General features: G+C 52.7%; 1 protein-coding gene across 1 annotated transcript in view; it reads left to right on the top strand.

Annotated features, from left to right (window-relative positions):
* The first annotated feature begins 1865 nt into the window (after window positions 1-1865).
* The window catches only part of B4GALT1 (beta-1,4-galactosyltransferase 1), a 28870-nt gene continuing 16388 nt past the window's right edge, over window positions 1866-14347 (top strand). Inside the window, exon 1 of the mRNA XM_034073049.1 lies at window positions 1866-2158. Coding sequence (XP_033928940.1) covers window positions 1894-2158 — 265 coding nt within the window. The 5' untranslated portion in view covers window positions 1866-1893. The remainder of the gene's footprint in view (window positions 2159-14347) is intronic.

Genomic DNA, 14347 nt, shown 5'->3' with positions numbered 1-14347 from the left:
TAGCCTGGAAGAGTACTTTTGAGCAGTCACTGAACAAGCACTGAAGGAGCATCCAAACTCCTGGATGGGAGCCCAGTTCCACAGACCAGCACTTTGGCGGCCCACCAAGCAGCACTGGAGGCCACTGACATCAGTGGACCACAAGGGCTGAGGGCAGTGGGAGTGCTGTGTGTGGGTGTTGGGAAGTAGTTTTAACCAATGAGAAGAGGGTAGATTCACTTCTCCTTTCAGAGACTTGGCTTTCATGAGACCAAGTAAACAGTAACATTAAATAGTAGCGTTAAGGACTACTGGCAGAAGTCCTTATTTGTCACACTTGAAAACCACTTGAGTGTCACTGGGTGTCCCTGAAGCACTGTGAGGCCCATGGGGCTAACCAGATAGATGCAAGGCTGCCAGACCATCAGCTGTCAGCCTCACCCTGTGACTCACCGATGCCCGTTGACTTCTCTGCAGCCAGCAGTGAGCAAGGTGCCTGTAGTACCAGGGTTAGTGCTGGATTCCTGGCTGCCACTTCACACGTGAACCCTAAACCCTCTCACCACTGCTGCTGCTGGTTGAGACAGAGTTACAGGGCAGCTCCAAAGAGGTTTCTTTCCAGGCTGGTGAGCTTGCCACTCTTAAGAGATACATATAACTTCGAGGGATGTTGGATGGTGCCCAGACCTGCTTGCCCAGGCTCTTCTAGTGACTTGAAGGACACAAGGAAACTCCTGCCTTAGGAATGTGGGGCACCTCTGGGACAGCACACCAAGGAGGTGGAGATCCCCATACTGGACAGCATTCAAGGCTCAGAGGGATAAAACATAGCTGGCTTTACCTGCTGCTGGCAGTAGTCTTGCTCCAAACAGGATATTTGGCAGGAGACCTGCAAAAGGCCCTGCCACCATTACTGCTGGGGTCCTGTGATTTATTCAACAAGAAGGTGGTCCTGGCCTTTTTCATTTGGCAGAAAACACGTTGAAACAAGCTCCACTGAGCTGACAAAAAAACCTCCAGTTTACACTTAGTTGTGCCTAGTGAAGTCTATCTGTAACTCTCCAAGGGGCAGGAGCCCAAAGACATCCTGCGCTATCTCACAGCAGCTCCCAGGGGCCTCTTAACACCCTCTGATATAGCCCAGCGATTTTCCATGCTGCTAGTGACCTGCACGAACCCACAGCCACCGTTACCACGCGGTATTACCGGGAACCGTGCTGGAAAGACAGGTAGAAGGGAGCAGTGAGATCCCACGGGCCAGCGCTGGCAGGGGGAGGCGAGGGGACTGTGACGGGGATGACGAGGCGTGGATGCCGGGGAAGGAAATGCCGAGGGGAGAATGGCGGAGGGGGGGGGGGGGGAGGGGGGGGGATGGCGGGGAGGAGGTGCCGAGAGGGGGGATGTCGGGAGGCGGGTGCCGAGGCCGGGAGGTTGCAGGAGGTAGAGATGCCGGCGGGGGAGATGCCAGGAGAGGATACTGCGGGTGGGGAGATGGCGCGGGGGCTGCGGTGGGGAGTGCAGTGGGGTATGCCGAGGGGGGATGCTGTGGGTTATGCCGGGGGAAGATGCGGTGGGGTATGCCGGGGGGGGGTGGTGCGGAGGGCGATGCAGTGTGAGAAGCCGGGGAGGGATGTGGTGGGGAATGCGACTGGGGTTCGCAGGGGGAGATGCGTGAGGGAGGCCGGAAAAGGAATGCTGGAAGGGGGATGCGGGGGGATACTGGGGGGATGCTCGGGGGATACGGGGGGGCTGCGTGGGGGATGCCGGTGCGCCCCCTGAGGCGGGTGGCTGTGGGCGGGGCGCCGGGTACAGGGCCGCCCCCGGTGGGCGGAGCCGCCGCGGTCCCCGCCCCATCCCTGTCTCCCGTCGTCGGCGCGGCGCGGGCCGGGCGGCGCACCCCGCCAGCGCAGCGGCATGAAGGAGCCGTCGTTGCCCGGCACCTCGCTGCAGCGGGCCTGCCGCCTCCTCGTCGCCTTCTGCGCCCTCCACCTCTCGGCCACGCTGCTCTATTACCTGGCGGGCAGTGCCCTGGGGCCGCCGGGCAGCCCCGAGCCGCCGCCGCGCCGCCCTCCGCGCGCCAACCTCTCGCTGCCGTTCTCCCGCCCGCCACCACCCACCGCAGGGTCCCCGCCCGCCTCGGCGCCGATGGGCCCATGCCCCGAGCCCTCCCCGCTGCTCGGTGAGTGCCGCCCCGTGTGGGTTTGGGGCCCCCGTTTCCCCTCCTCCTGCCGCCCGACGGGTGCCCGGCGCCGTCCGCTCCGCGGGGAGCACGGGGCGGGTGGAGTGCCGCGGGTCCGCTCCCCGACGGCAGCTTCGCCGCCGGGTCCCGCCGCCGCGTGTCGTGTCCCGGTGTCCCTGTTGGGCGCGGGGTGACAGCGGCGTAGCTGTCCACGCATGCCGCTGGCCGGAGGGGGATTGTGGGAGAATCCCTGGGGAGCCGGTGACGTGGGGGATGCTCTCGCAGACGTGTCAGCGAAGAGCGGAGCCGCGGCGCTTTCGGGGAGCGCGCCCTCCCAGTCCGGCTGGGTTTCTGGTTGCCCTAGCGGTTGGGTAATTTCCTCTGGGAACTCGACCCAAAATACTGCTCTTGCGCAATCTCACAGGAAGGATCAGACGGGCTGTTGGCGCTGTGCAGCCTCCCGCAGCCTTTTGTGTGCGCGGACCTGCTCGGTGAGCAGCATGGATTTACAAAGCGCTGTGAGGCAGGGTCATGAATACAGTTGTTATGCATCCCAGCGGCGCTTCCCACGTATTTGGTGGTGTTATGCAGTATCCTGATACGTGGCAGCCTGGAGTGTTTTTTATCTACACTGGAGCTGTGCTCCCCCCAGGACAGCCTGGGTCCTGGCAGGCGATTGGCAGGTCTGCTGCCTGCTGGTGGTCCCCATGTCTACATTGAGCACCTGTATCTGGTTGGATCCACTTCCTGTGTCAGGAGGCAGCAGTGAGGGAAGGTGGGCTTCAGTTTTTTCCCTACCCTTACAACGCTCTCACCCAACCTGACATTTGGAGCTGCTGCTCTTGAATAGATCCTCCTGCGGCACAGGTAGAGTTCACTACCACAACCTGAGTCATCCCAGTGGATAATGACCTGGCCACAGGCTAATTGGGCCCTGCAGCCTGGGGTTCATCTCCGTCTTCATCAGTGTGCCACCTTAGCACGGGCACCTTTATTACCAGAGATCACAAAGGGGAAGAGACTTTCAAGAAGCTACCTGTGGTTTTCAGTTTACAAAACCAGCACAGAAATTCATAGATTCTCTAGGTACTCACTGGTCAGCTGTCTATGGATCAGTGTGTCTGCATAACAAATGACTGGCTTGTTATTTTAGGAAAGCGGTTTTGAGGTCACTAAAAGGAACTGTGCTATGTTTTTTGTTGTTTTTTATCAGTATCTTTCACTTTTTTTCTCCCGGATCACTTTAAGTTGAAAGTGGCTTTTCAGGCTTGTCCTCATGAAGTGGACGTGGGAGACCTTTATGAATATGGCTTTGCTTTAAATGGTCTCCACTTACCCTGATCCTCTCAAGAGGGAGTCATGTGCTTTTTAAATGCCTGGAATTCAGAGAAATGCTCTTAGTGTCCTCAAGATTGAAAGCATTTATCAGAGTTACTGGCTGAAGGATCAGTTAAAGTATTTTAAATTGTCATTGTAACATCTTCAATGGGATTTGCTGAATCTGCCAAGGGCCAGATGAGGCTATTGGAAGTGGTTACAGATGTTCAGGGTGCTCCAGAGCCATGTAGAAAGCAGCTCTTAACAACACAGTAGGCAGATGGTTTCTAGCTGTGTTACCTTCAGTACTTGTGGGGGTGCAGTTAGTTGGAGGCCAGCATCATCCCGGCTTCAAGGTTTGTAGCCAGAGTGTAGGTGAGAACCTTGAAGCCAGTGTACAGGCAAGAGACCTGATGGGTATTTGTTTTTTCCCCTGCTCATTTCAGGTTTTATTAGCAAACAGCATTTGTAAAGCAAAGCAATCATGCCTCAGATGAGTCTGCCCTGATCAGCATCTCCTGTATCTCCACGGCCAGTGTGGGGATGCAAAGGTGTACACTCCACAGGCATTTCTGCCACTTAATTCACCCACCCAGAATTAAAAGAAAACCCTCTTCTTTTTGTGCACAAAGCTCCTTATCAGTATGAGTGTAACAAGCAGTAGCCAGCCAGCTGTTTCTTGTAGTTCCCACCTTCCCAAAGCCATGGAGAAGTGCTCCGATGGGAGCAGGTAGCTCCAACTGACCTGTGCCCTCAGCATAAACCTAAATTACAAATGCACTTCAGCCTGGTTTTTATTATTTTCTGCCCTCTCCCTCCCCCATCATTGGGGAGCATGTGATGAATCACACAGGATATGTGTGACTGAGCTGCTCATGCTTTTTGAAAGGTCACATAGCCAGGTACTCATTTCAGAGGCACACAGTTTTCTTCCTAGTGATGTTTAGAGGAGTAGTTTACAATCCCTGCTTTCTGGCACAGCAACAAACACATTAGCTGAATGAGGTTTAATCTCTACAAGGAGCTGCCAAATTTAAAATGCTTTTATGGCTCACTTGCCTTTATTTGTTAAGCATAAATCAGGGCTGGGTAAATAATACTATAATTCAAGTTTGAATTAAAAGTCCTTAACAGCTGTAAAATTCTCTGATAAAAGTTAATATAAGCATTGTGGATTTATACTCAAGTTCAGAGCTGTGTGTCAATGAGTATTTTAACTGGCATATTGAGAAGCAGACCCTGCTTGCTGCGGTGAAATTGCAGCCTTCGAAAAAGCCCAAAACCGAGTGAATCCAGATATATTCTGTACGTGTCCATTTACCACACTGTTGTATTCTTTAGGAGCTGTAGAAAAGTATTGCTTGTTTGGTTTTTTAGAAGTTTTGAAGTTGTTCTGTAGAAGCAGGATATATGTTGGCCTGAATGCTTTTGAAACAGTCGAATGCTTTTCTTCTACCTATTCTATGAGGTCTTTGTGTTTTGATGATGGCGTAGTTTATGTGCCTGCTGATTTTAGGAGGGAACATGGAAGAGACAGCTTCATTGGTAGTAAGATCCCTCTTCAGAAGAGCTCATCTTAAAGCAGACTGTATGCTTTCTGCAGAGCAGATTCTCATGGCACAGGCTTACCTGTGTAAGGGATTTCAGGGATGTCATTTTCAAGTCCTACTCGATCAAGAGCACGTGTTGTTTATGAGGGTTATTTTAGAAGACAGCTGTCTCCCAGCCATTTTTGACCCTCATTCAGATACCAGGTGTGCCTGGTAGGGGATGGCAGGCTGAAGAGATCTGTTCATACCCTCAGCTCTGTGAGTTTCTCATGGCAGAGACAACCCAAGTGCCTTAGACATGTTGCCGTTAGGTGTCTGGCTCAATAGCTTTTCAGCCCCAGGTTTCAATTTCAGCCCCCCTTAGGCACTAGAAGCTGCTTTAAGGTCTCTCTGGAGCCTTCTCCAGGCTGAACAAGCCTGGCTCTCTCAGCGTGTCTTCATAGCAGAGGTGCTTTGGCCCTTTGAGCATGGCCTCCTCTGGACTCACTCCAACAGGTTCACATCCCTCTTGTGTAGTTGTCCCCAGAGCCGGATGTAGGACTGTAGGCAGGGTGTCACAAGAGCAGAGGGTCAGGATCACCTCCTTCGACCTTATCGCTCATATCAATAAAGTCATGCTCCTTTTGATGCAGCCCAGGATTCAGCTGGTTTCTGGGCTGTGAGCTCACGCTGAAGCCGGCTCATGTTGAGCTTCTCATCAGCCAACACTCCCAAGGCCTTCTCTTCAGGGATCTTGGGCATGCGGGAAAAACAACTGCTTCTTTGAAATGCCAGAGTTCTGGGTAGAAACTGTTGCTTCCCACTGTTGTCAATTCATGTTTAACAATAAAACAAGAATCGAGAGGAGCAAGCTCCTTTGACCAGCTTGTGGGTGAGCAGCTGTCATTTGGTTGGAGGACCCATGGCGTGGGCATTGTCTTCCATGCGCTGCTTCTGATGCTTGTGTAGTCAGTGTGAGCAGTCACTCTAACCTGTAGGTGCTGAAGTGATGAGGGTATTCTGATGCTTTGAGGTTTGGAGAAGACTTGTCAAATCTGTGATGATGCTGAGTGCCTGTATTACTGAAGTTTTTAGAGGCGGTATGCTGCCTGAGAGGCCAGCAAGTTCACAGATAATCTAATGTAAGGCCCCTGTATAGGTGGACATTGCATGGGCAAGAGTGGAGGATGCTTTAGCACTCTGGTAGAATCCTAGCAGAGTGTAATCTGAGGCCAGAGAGTGAAAACTCAAGAGGTGCTGGGAACACTAGTTTTTAAGGAGACTTAGCTGGTGTTTGTGCCAGAGGAGGTTGTTAGGTTTGGCATGCCTGGGGTCTGGTTCCTGTCACATTGCCCACCTGCAGTCATGGGCTCTTGTCTTGCTGGGGAGGATGGATTCTGCCCCAGAAACTGCAGACTTCTGAATCTGTGAAGTCACGATACCAAGTGGTGGAGAAGGCATTTGCTTTACATGCAGCATCTCTCCCTCCTCTCACCTGAGCCTGCTATTGTCTGATGTGCCTTTTTTTGCTTGTTATTTTGAACCTTTCCAATACAGCCACCATCTCTGCCTCTTCCCACCACTGCTACCTGCCCTGCCTGGGTGCTGTGGGCTTTACTTTGGTGGCTGCAAGTTGGGGTTTGTGCAGTGTCCCTCCACTGCCTTGTGTTGAAAAAGTAAAACAGAAACTCAGAAAGGAGAGCATGGAGAGGGCTGAGGGGAGGGGGAGCTCACATGTGGACTAGTTTGCTCAAGTTTAGGCTTTCTTGGCCTCAAAAGAGGGGTTGAGAGACTGTGTTAAACTCCTCTAAAGGGTATGTTTAAGCTGTTTGGCAAGGGATCGGGTGTGCGATCCTGGTAAGGCTGCTGACAGCTCCACAGCTACCCATGTGGTCAGGAGCACTCGCACCTCCGAAGTGCAGGCGTTCCCTGTGGCCAAGCAGCAGCCTCTGTGGTAAGAGCATCCCTAGCATCCTCTTAGCTGGTCAAAGTGGAAGTCAAGGACTATTCATTGGCTTTGCAAATGGAAAGGTACCGTGCCTGCCTGGAGCGCAGCTGTTTCAGGGATACAGCACCACAGATGGAATGCGCTGGGGAGGAAAGGAAAGTTTCCCATCTCATGCACGTAGAGTTTTATAATGTGCTTGTTCCTCTGCCAGCATCAATCTGAAGCAACAGCTAGTTTCCTTGGAAATTGGGCCAAGTTTGTGTTTGGAAGGAGACAGGCGTTCGCAGCTTCCCGAACTGCACTGGGATGCAGAATTCAGTTCGGTTCTCAGCTTTCCTCCTCTGGTGTGGAGCTCCTTAGTATGACTTTGCTCAGCAGATGGAGGACATCGTCACTGTGTTAAGGCCCCCCACACCCCAAAGGGTAGCGTGCTGGGGGTGCTCTGGGTATGGTGGCCTCAGAAGCAGCTTGAGGAAGCTGCTGTGCTCCACTGCTCACCTTCCTCCTCTCCTAGCTGATGGACCCTCCTCTCCTGGCAGCATCTTGCGGCCACTGCCCCATTTCCTCCCTTCTACACACTCTTCTCCATGGAGGAGGAGCGGTTTGGGTGCTGCGGTGGTGGTGCCAAAGATGTGGGTTTTCTGAGATGTGGATGGAGGAGCAGTGTCATCTCACTGAGCCCTGTCTCTCTAGCCTGGAAACAGCACATAACTCAGCCCGTTGCCCCTGCAACAATGTTTTCTACTGTATGAACCAGTGCCCAGAGACCCTTGCTGCAAGATGTGCTCAGTGAGCCAGGCGTGGATTAGCACCTCTGGGCAGGTAGGCAGTGGCTGCTGGTGGCAACAGGGTATGGCAAACAGCCTTTCCAGCTGCCTCTCAGCTGCAGCTGAGCTGCCGTGGCTCGGGGCAGTCCCGAAGCCCCTGCAGATGTTTGTCTGAAAGCGGGCTGCTTTGCTACCTCCCCACGTTGGACTTGCTTTGAGAGTGATTGCCTACAAGCACATCTTGCTGAAGCTGGAAGAGTCCCTGCAAAGGCTTTATGGGGTGGGTTTCCCTGTGCGCTGGGGCAGTGGGGTCTGGGCAGCATCACCCCAGGCATACAATGCTCTGCTCCTGTCCTCATCTCCCTGCTGCTTGCTGGCAGCACCCCGTGCTTTTAGGGATGTTCTAACCCTGGCATGGTTTTATGCAGATAGACACACCTCCACCCCACCCAGGATAGCACTGGGATCTGGATGCAGGCACTGCTAATTGTGTGGGATGGGATGGGATGGGGCAGGATTGCTGGGGGCTGCCTTATGTGTTGGGGCTGCCCTGGCAGAGCTGTGTTCCCGGGATGCCACTCATCCTGAGATTGCTCCTGTCTTCCCATTCTGCCCCGCGGCAGGGTGGGGGGTTCCTGGTGGGGGGCAGCTCAGCCTTTTTCTGATCCAGGCCCCTGTGTTTGTTTGTTTTGAGTTTGCTGTTTGAGGGCCTGGAATTTAATTTCACAGAGGCAGTGAGAAGGGCTAATCGCATGCAGATTTCCCGGCTCAAAGGGAGACAGTTCAAAGCTGCCACCATGAGCGGGAGCATGTGCTGGATTTCAACCACCCATGAGGACTCTGCTTCTCTCCCAACAGTACCTTCTGTGGAAACAGCAAACTTTTCTCTTGAAAGACACCATGTCCTGATGGTATGAGACCTTGTGTTGGAATAGGCAGTGTTTGGAGTTGAGTTAATATGTGTTTGTCTCTGTCTGTAAGTGCTCAGTTAATCATACAAACTTGCCATCATGCAGACCCAGTGCTGCCAGTGTATGTGATGCACCCTTGTGGGTTTTTCAGCCTGTTTCCCCCAGTCGAAGATGCCAGACACAGTGTGAGTCTGCCTAAGACAGGCCCTGCACTGGTGTAGCAGCAAACGACAAGGCTCAAGCCTTGCACTGACATACCTGACATCTGTAAGGGGGTGCAATTTTGCCTTTGTACACCAGCAATAGAAAATGTATCCTTGTCCTTGGGAAGGCTTTGTTTCCTCAGTGGGATATTTCTAAGCAGACCTAAGGATTATTTTTCTTTAAGAACACTCATGGGGGACTGAGATGTGCGGGCAGCAAGGGGCAGCAGCTGCCAGCCGGTCTGCAAGGAGGCAGAGATGTTTTCATAGAAGCACAGGAGGGTTAGGGCTGGAAAGGACTTTAACATCATCTAGTTCCAACCCCCTGCCATGGGCAGGGGTGCCTTACACTGGACCATGTCATACAGTGGTTCCCATGCCAGGACAAGGGCTGCTTGGGGAACCAGTCCCATCCTCCACCACAGGGCTGTACCCCCATTTCAAGTCTGGCTGGTCCTGTCTGCGTAGGCGCTGGCATGGCTCTGAAGTCGAGCTGATTTTAATGGGAAATACTTTCTTTGCTGAGCTCTGGGATGCAGGTACCTGCCTGCCCTGGAGTGCTGCGTGGGTCTGAGGGACCCCTGCTCCACAGCCTGGGGTGGGGGGACATGCCCCTGCATTGTCTGGGGTGGAGCAAGGTTTGTTTTTCCCAGCCGTTCCCTCTTCTGCCGGGCCCCTGCAAAGAGAAGTTTGGGTTGGGGTTTTTTTTCCTTCCTGTAAGTTTTGCTTCTCATTTTCCAGCTTTCTTTTCGCATGAGGTTTGTCTGAGCCCAGCAGTCCGGGTGTGCACGTGGCTTGGCGGCTGGAGAGCACTCAGCCAGAGCAATGGAAATGTTCTTCTCTGCTCTGTTTGGAGAGGCATTCTTTCCAACCTCCGTGCTGCATGCTTTTGCTTTCATTCTCATCAAATTAAATACCTGAGGTTTGTGCCTGGCTTAAGGCGTGCAGGTGAATTGTGCCACTTTTCCCAGAGGAGTGCTTAGGAGGGCGGTTTGCTCTGATGGGTACCTCTGCAAACCAACCCATGAGCCCAGCTGCCCTCTGTGACATCTTCTTCTGACGGGGCTGCACTGCCCTCCTGGGGAAGGGGTTCTCCCCCACTGCATCCCAGCTGAACCCCTCGGGGCTGCCCTTCATAGCTGCTGCCCCACCTTGTATTACCTGCTGCCACCTTCTTCGATGGAGCACGATGCTGCACCCCTTGGGATGCAAGGGTATAGTTCTGGGCATCTCTTGAGTTTTCCAGTCTCTTCTAGTATCTGTGGTCTAGGGAGACTGGAGCAGCTTCTAGATTTGTTCTAGCATCCAGCCAAACAGATTCTGGGCTGTTGGTGCAAGGTCCTCTCATTTGGGTCAGGGGGATGCGAACCAGCGAGTACACGTGCTGGCAGCCTCATGCAACAGGAGGACTGGCTGTTGTGGCACGTGTGGCTGCTGGGAAGTAGGGGATGGGAAGATTACCAGGGCTATGGGGCTGGTTCCTGAGGCTTGAGTGTTGTGCTGCCTCTGGCGTTTCGCAAGCCTCACCTTTTGCTTCATGTGAGAAGCTGCTTCCTGTTTGTGTACACCATGACGGCCGCCCCGGTGTCTGAGCCTGCACAGTACTTTTCCTGTGCACCTTCCCTTAGAGAGGAACGCTTCTGAGTGTCAGAGAGACTGGGGGGGAAGGAGGAGGTTGGCTTATTTTTGTGTGCACCTTTCCTATTAACCTACCACTGCCAGCTGTAAATCCTCCTTTCCAGTCTCTGAAGTGTTTGCTTTGGGTGAGTGCTTTTGCCAGCTTCCGGCAGTTGGTTACTCATGTTTTCGAGGTTTTCTTTTGCTAAACACGTACAGTGGAGGCTTGCAGAGCTGCTGTTGGGACTCCAGAGGAGGCCACAAGGATGATCACAGGGCTGGAACACCTCCCATGTGAAAACAGGCCGAGAAAGTAGGGAGAAGAGAAGGCTGCTTGAAGACCTCATAGCAGCCTTCCAGTATTTGAAGGGGACTGTCCTCGGTTCAGCAGTAACAGTCATTTTTCTCCTTCTTAGTAGCTGCTGCAGTGCTGTGGTTTCGACTTTCAGCCTGGGAACAGTGCTGATAACACTGATGTTTCTAGTTGCTGCCCAGTAATGTTGACTCTGACCAAGGACTTTCTGAGTTTCATGCTCTGCCAGGGAGGACAGGAAGCAGGGAGGAAGCAGAGACAGGACACCTGACCCAAACTGACCAAAGAGGTATTCCAAACCACAGAACATCATGCCCACTATATAAACAGGGGCAGTTACCCGGTAGGGCTAGATCACTGCTAGGGTCGGGCTGGGAGTCAGTCAGCAGGTGATGAGCAGTTGTATTCTCTTCCCTTGTTATTTCCCTTATCATTATTATTGGTGGTAGCAGCAGTGGTTTGTGTTATACCTTAGTTACTGGACTGCTCTTATCAAAACCTGTGGGAGTTACATTCTTTCAATTCTCCTCCCCATCCCTCTGGGAGCTTAAGCCATGACAGAGGCCTACAAGGATGCTGGAGATATACTCTTCATCAGGGACTGTAGTGATAGGACAAGGGGCAATGGGTTCAAACTGAAACAGGGGAAGTTCAGGTTAGATATAAGGAAGAAGTTCTTTACTGTGAGGGTGGTGAGGCACTGGAACAGGTTGCCAAAATAAGTGGTAAATGTGGCATCCCTGGCAATGTTCAAGGCCTAAGGCAACATGGTCTAATGTAAGGCATCCCTGCCCATGGCAGGGGGTTGGAACTGGGTGACCTTAAGGTCCTTTCCAACCCTAACTGTTCTATGGTTCTATGAACTCTGTAACTCTGAACCCAAGGGGTGTCTGCCTACAAATCCTAGGCCGTATGGGTGACCAGAGTTACAAGTCCACATAGCTCTCTCATGGCTGCCTGCTTTTAGCAAGGGGCTTAATATACAGTGACTCCTATGTCAGGCAGTCACCTTGACCTGGAGCATAAAGATTGAAATGGAGTGAATCGGGCTGAAAATTTTACCTAGTAACCACAGATGAGGATAGAATTTTGGCCAGTGGGACAGCACTCCTAGCAAACTTCACACGCTTTCATGGCATCAGCAAATCGTGTCCTGAGTCGGCATCCTTGTGAGGCAACAGCCCTGGCTCTGCTTGCTACCCAGGCAGTCAAATTTCAGTCAAAGTTATTGTGCTGGGCTCAGCAGTAGCAGTCATTTTTTCTCCTTCTTGGTAGCTGGTGCAGTGCTGTGTTTTGACTTTCGGGCTGGGTATGGTGCTGATAGCAAGTATGTTTTGAGTTACTGCTCAAATGTTTACTCTGGCCAAGGACTTTCTGAGCCTCATGCTCTGCCAAGGAGGAGGGGAGGCCGGGAGGAAGGAGAGACAGGACACCTGACCCAGGCTAGCCAAAGAGGTATTCCATACCATAGCACGTCATGCCCAGGATGTAACGGAGAGTTACCCGGAAGGGCTAGTGCTCTGGGAGGTTGGAGGAGGTATTGGTCGGTGCTCGGTCGGGCAGGGTGGGGTGAGTTATGGATCGGCAGCTGGTGAGGTGTTGTATTCTCTTCACTTGTATTTACTTTATCATTATTATTATTATTGGTGGTAGCAGTAGTGATTTGTGTTATACCTTAGTTATTAAACTGTTCTTATCTCAACCCACGGGAGCTACGTTCTTTTGATTCTCCTCCCGAACTCTCTGGGATTTGGGGGAGCAAGGGGGGGAGTGAGTGAACGAGCTGTGTGGCTGGGTTTAAACCACAACAGTTATTTAAAAGTAGCAACTGGAACCATAATTCTAGTCCCCAGCTGGAAAGCCCCTGTTTGCAGATTAAGCTTCAGCTTTGTCCTGCTTGGGAAGTGAACTGGAATCACTGATGCGCAGCGGGTGGTATGGTGCTGTTGCTTTTCGTCAGCCACATTGCTTTACCAGGTCTAGCTTGTTTTAGCCATTCTGTATTTGAAAACAGCCTATTCAGGTTTTTCACCTTTTTTGTATTCTTACTGACACCAGTGAGTGTATTAACTGGGTGATTTGCATCAAGCCTGCCTCAGAAGCATCTGCCTTCCTGTACACGTACAATGCCAGTGCCTGGGGTCTTCTCACTGACCTCTGTGTAGGCTGCATCCCTCGGGGCAGCATTTGTATGAGGGTGTGTTGCGTTTAAGCTGATTTGATTAACTGGAGGTCAGAGCAGCACAGATCGTCTCTCATCAGTGTCCGTCAGGCCCCTGAAACTGTTAAATGTCTGTCTTCCACAGCTGGTTTTTATCATGAATGTTTTCCTCTCCCATCTTTTCCTTGCTGACCTTCTAGCCTCCTGAAGGCAAACAAGAGCAAGCACTGGCAGGGTTAGTTGTCCATGTTTAGCCCTGGGGGGCTGGTGAGTGCCAGCCTGCAAAAAGCCTTGCTTGGAGTGTCCTGGATAGCTTGGGGCTATCCTTGCCCGGCTGGAGCTCACAAACCACCAGTAGATTTCCCCTCTAAATTTTCCTAAATGGAAAACTTTTGTGCTGTGCGAGTGAGTGTGAGATATTAAAGGAGCCTTTGTTTATTAAACCAGAAAGCATCCCCTGGGCTGATGGGGCTTGCAGCTTCCCGGGAGCAGAGACCTCATCCCTCTGTGGCAGGAAGGGGCTTGCTCCATAGGATGGCAGCTGCCCAGTGCCTGGGAGTGGGTAGTGCTGGCAGGGCCCTGTGAAAGGATATGCTGCTTCAGCCCTGCTGGTTCCTGCAGTGTTCAGCTGGGTCGGTCCCGCTGCTGGCAGCAGCACATGAGCAAGGCAGGGAGATAGCATCCCTGGGCACAGATGCCCAGCATAATCCCATTTGCTGGCTATGGCCATGGTTAGGTGAACCATTCCCACTGCAACACCCTTTGCTGTAGGCATCATCCTGGCTGTGAGTGCCAGTCTCCTACTGGAAGTAACACTGAGGGACAGAGGGACAGGGGGAAGCAGGCATGGATGTGTGCTGGGGCCAGAGGCAGCTCTAAGAGAGCATTCACTGCAGGAAAGAGGTACCCCCATTCAGAGGAACAGACACACTCTCCCAGCTCCTACTGTGCTGCTCCAGTGCCTGCCCTCTGCCTGTCCTACTGCATGGGGAGGCTGTGCCCCATGCCTGGTCATGCCACTGCATGTTTCTTCCTGCGCTGGTTCCTCCCATTCTTGCCTCTTCCTCCCACTGCAGAGTGCCCTCCAGACTCTCCCTACAAGCTGCTTTTTGACAGAGGAAGCTTTGGCCCTGGCTGTGCAGCTGCAGGGCAGGCGGCTGCAGGACCTGTGGGGCAGAGATGGTGGGGAGCCAAGCAGGCACACTGGGGTGAAGCTGGGAACCATAGGGGTGCTGAGGGCACGGACAGACTGATACCAATGCTGGAGCCTGAGAAATCATTGCCTTCTTTCTCCTTGTGCAAGAGAAACATGCAGGCTTGCCCATTTAACCTGTGCAAAATGTGGAGATCAGGAGATCCCTTCGCATCCTGCCCATGATGGCAGGTCCTACAAGGTCTTACCTCCATTGTGCTGGCAGCAAAG

The sequence above is a fragment of the Melopsittacus undulatus genome, chromosome Z (genome assembly GCF_012275295.1).
Source record: "Melopsittacus undulatus isolate bMelUnd1 chromosome Z, bMelUnd1.mat.Z, whole genome shotgun sequence".
Taxonomy (NCBI): Eukaryota; Metazoa; Chordata; class Aves; order Psittaciformes; family Psittaculidae; genus Melopsittacus; species Melopsittacus undulatus.
Note: the sequence above shows the minus strand (reverse complement) of the source record. Positions and strands in the feature narration are given on the sequence as shown.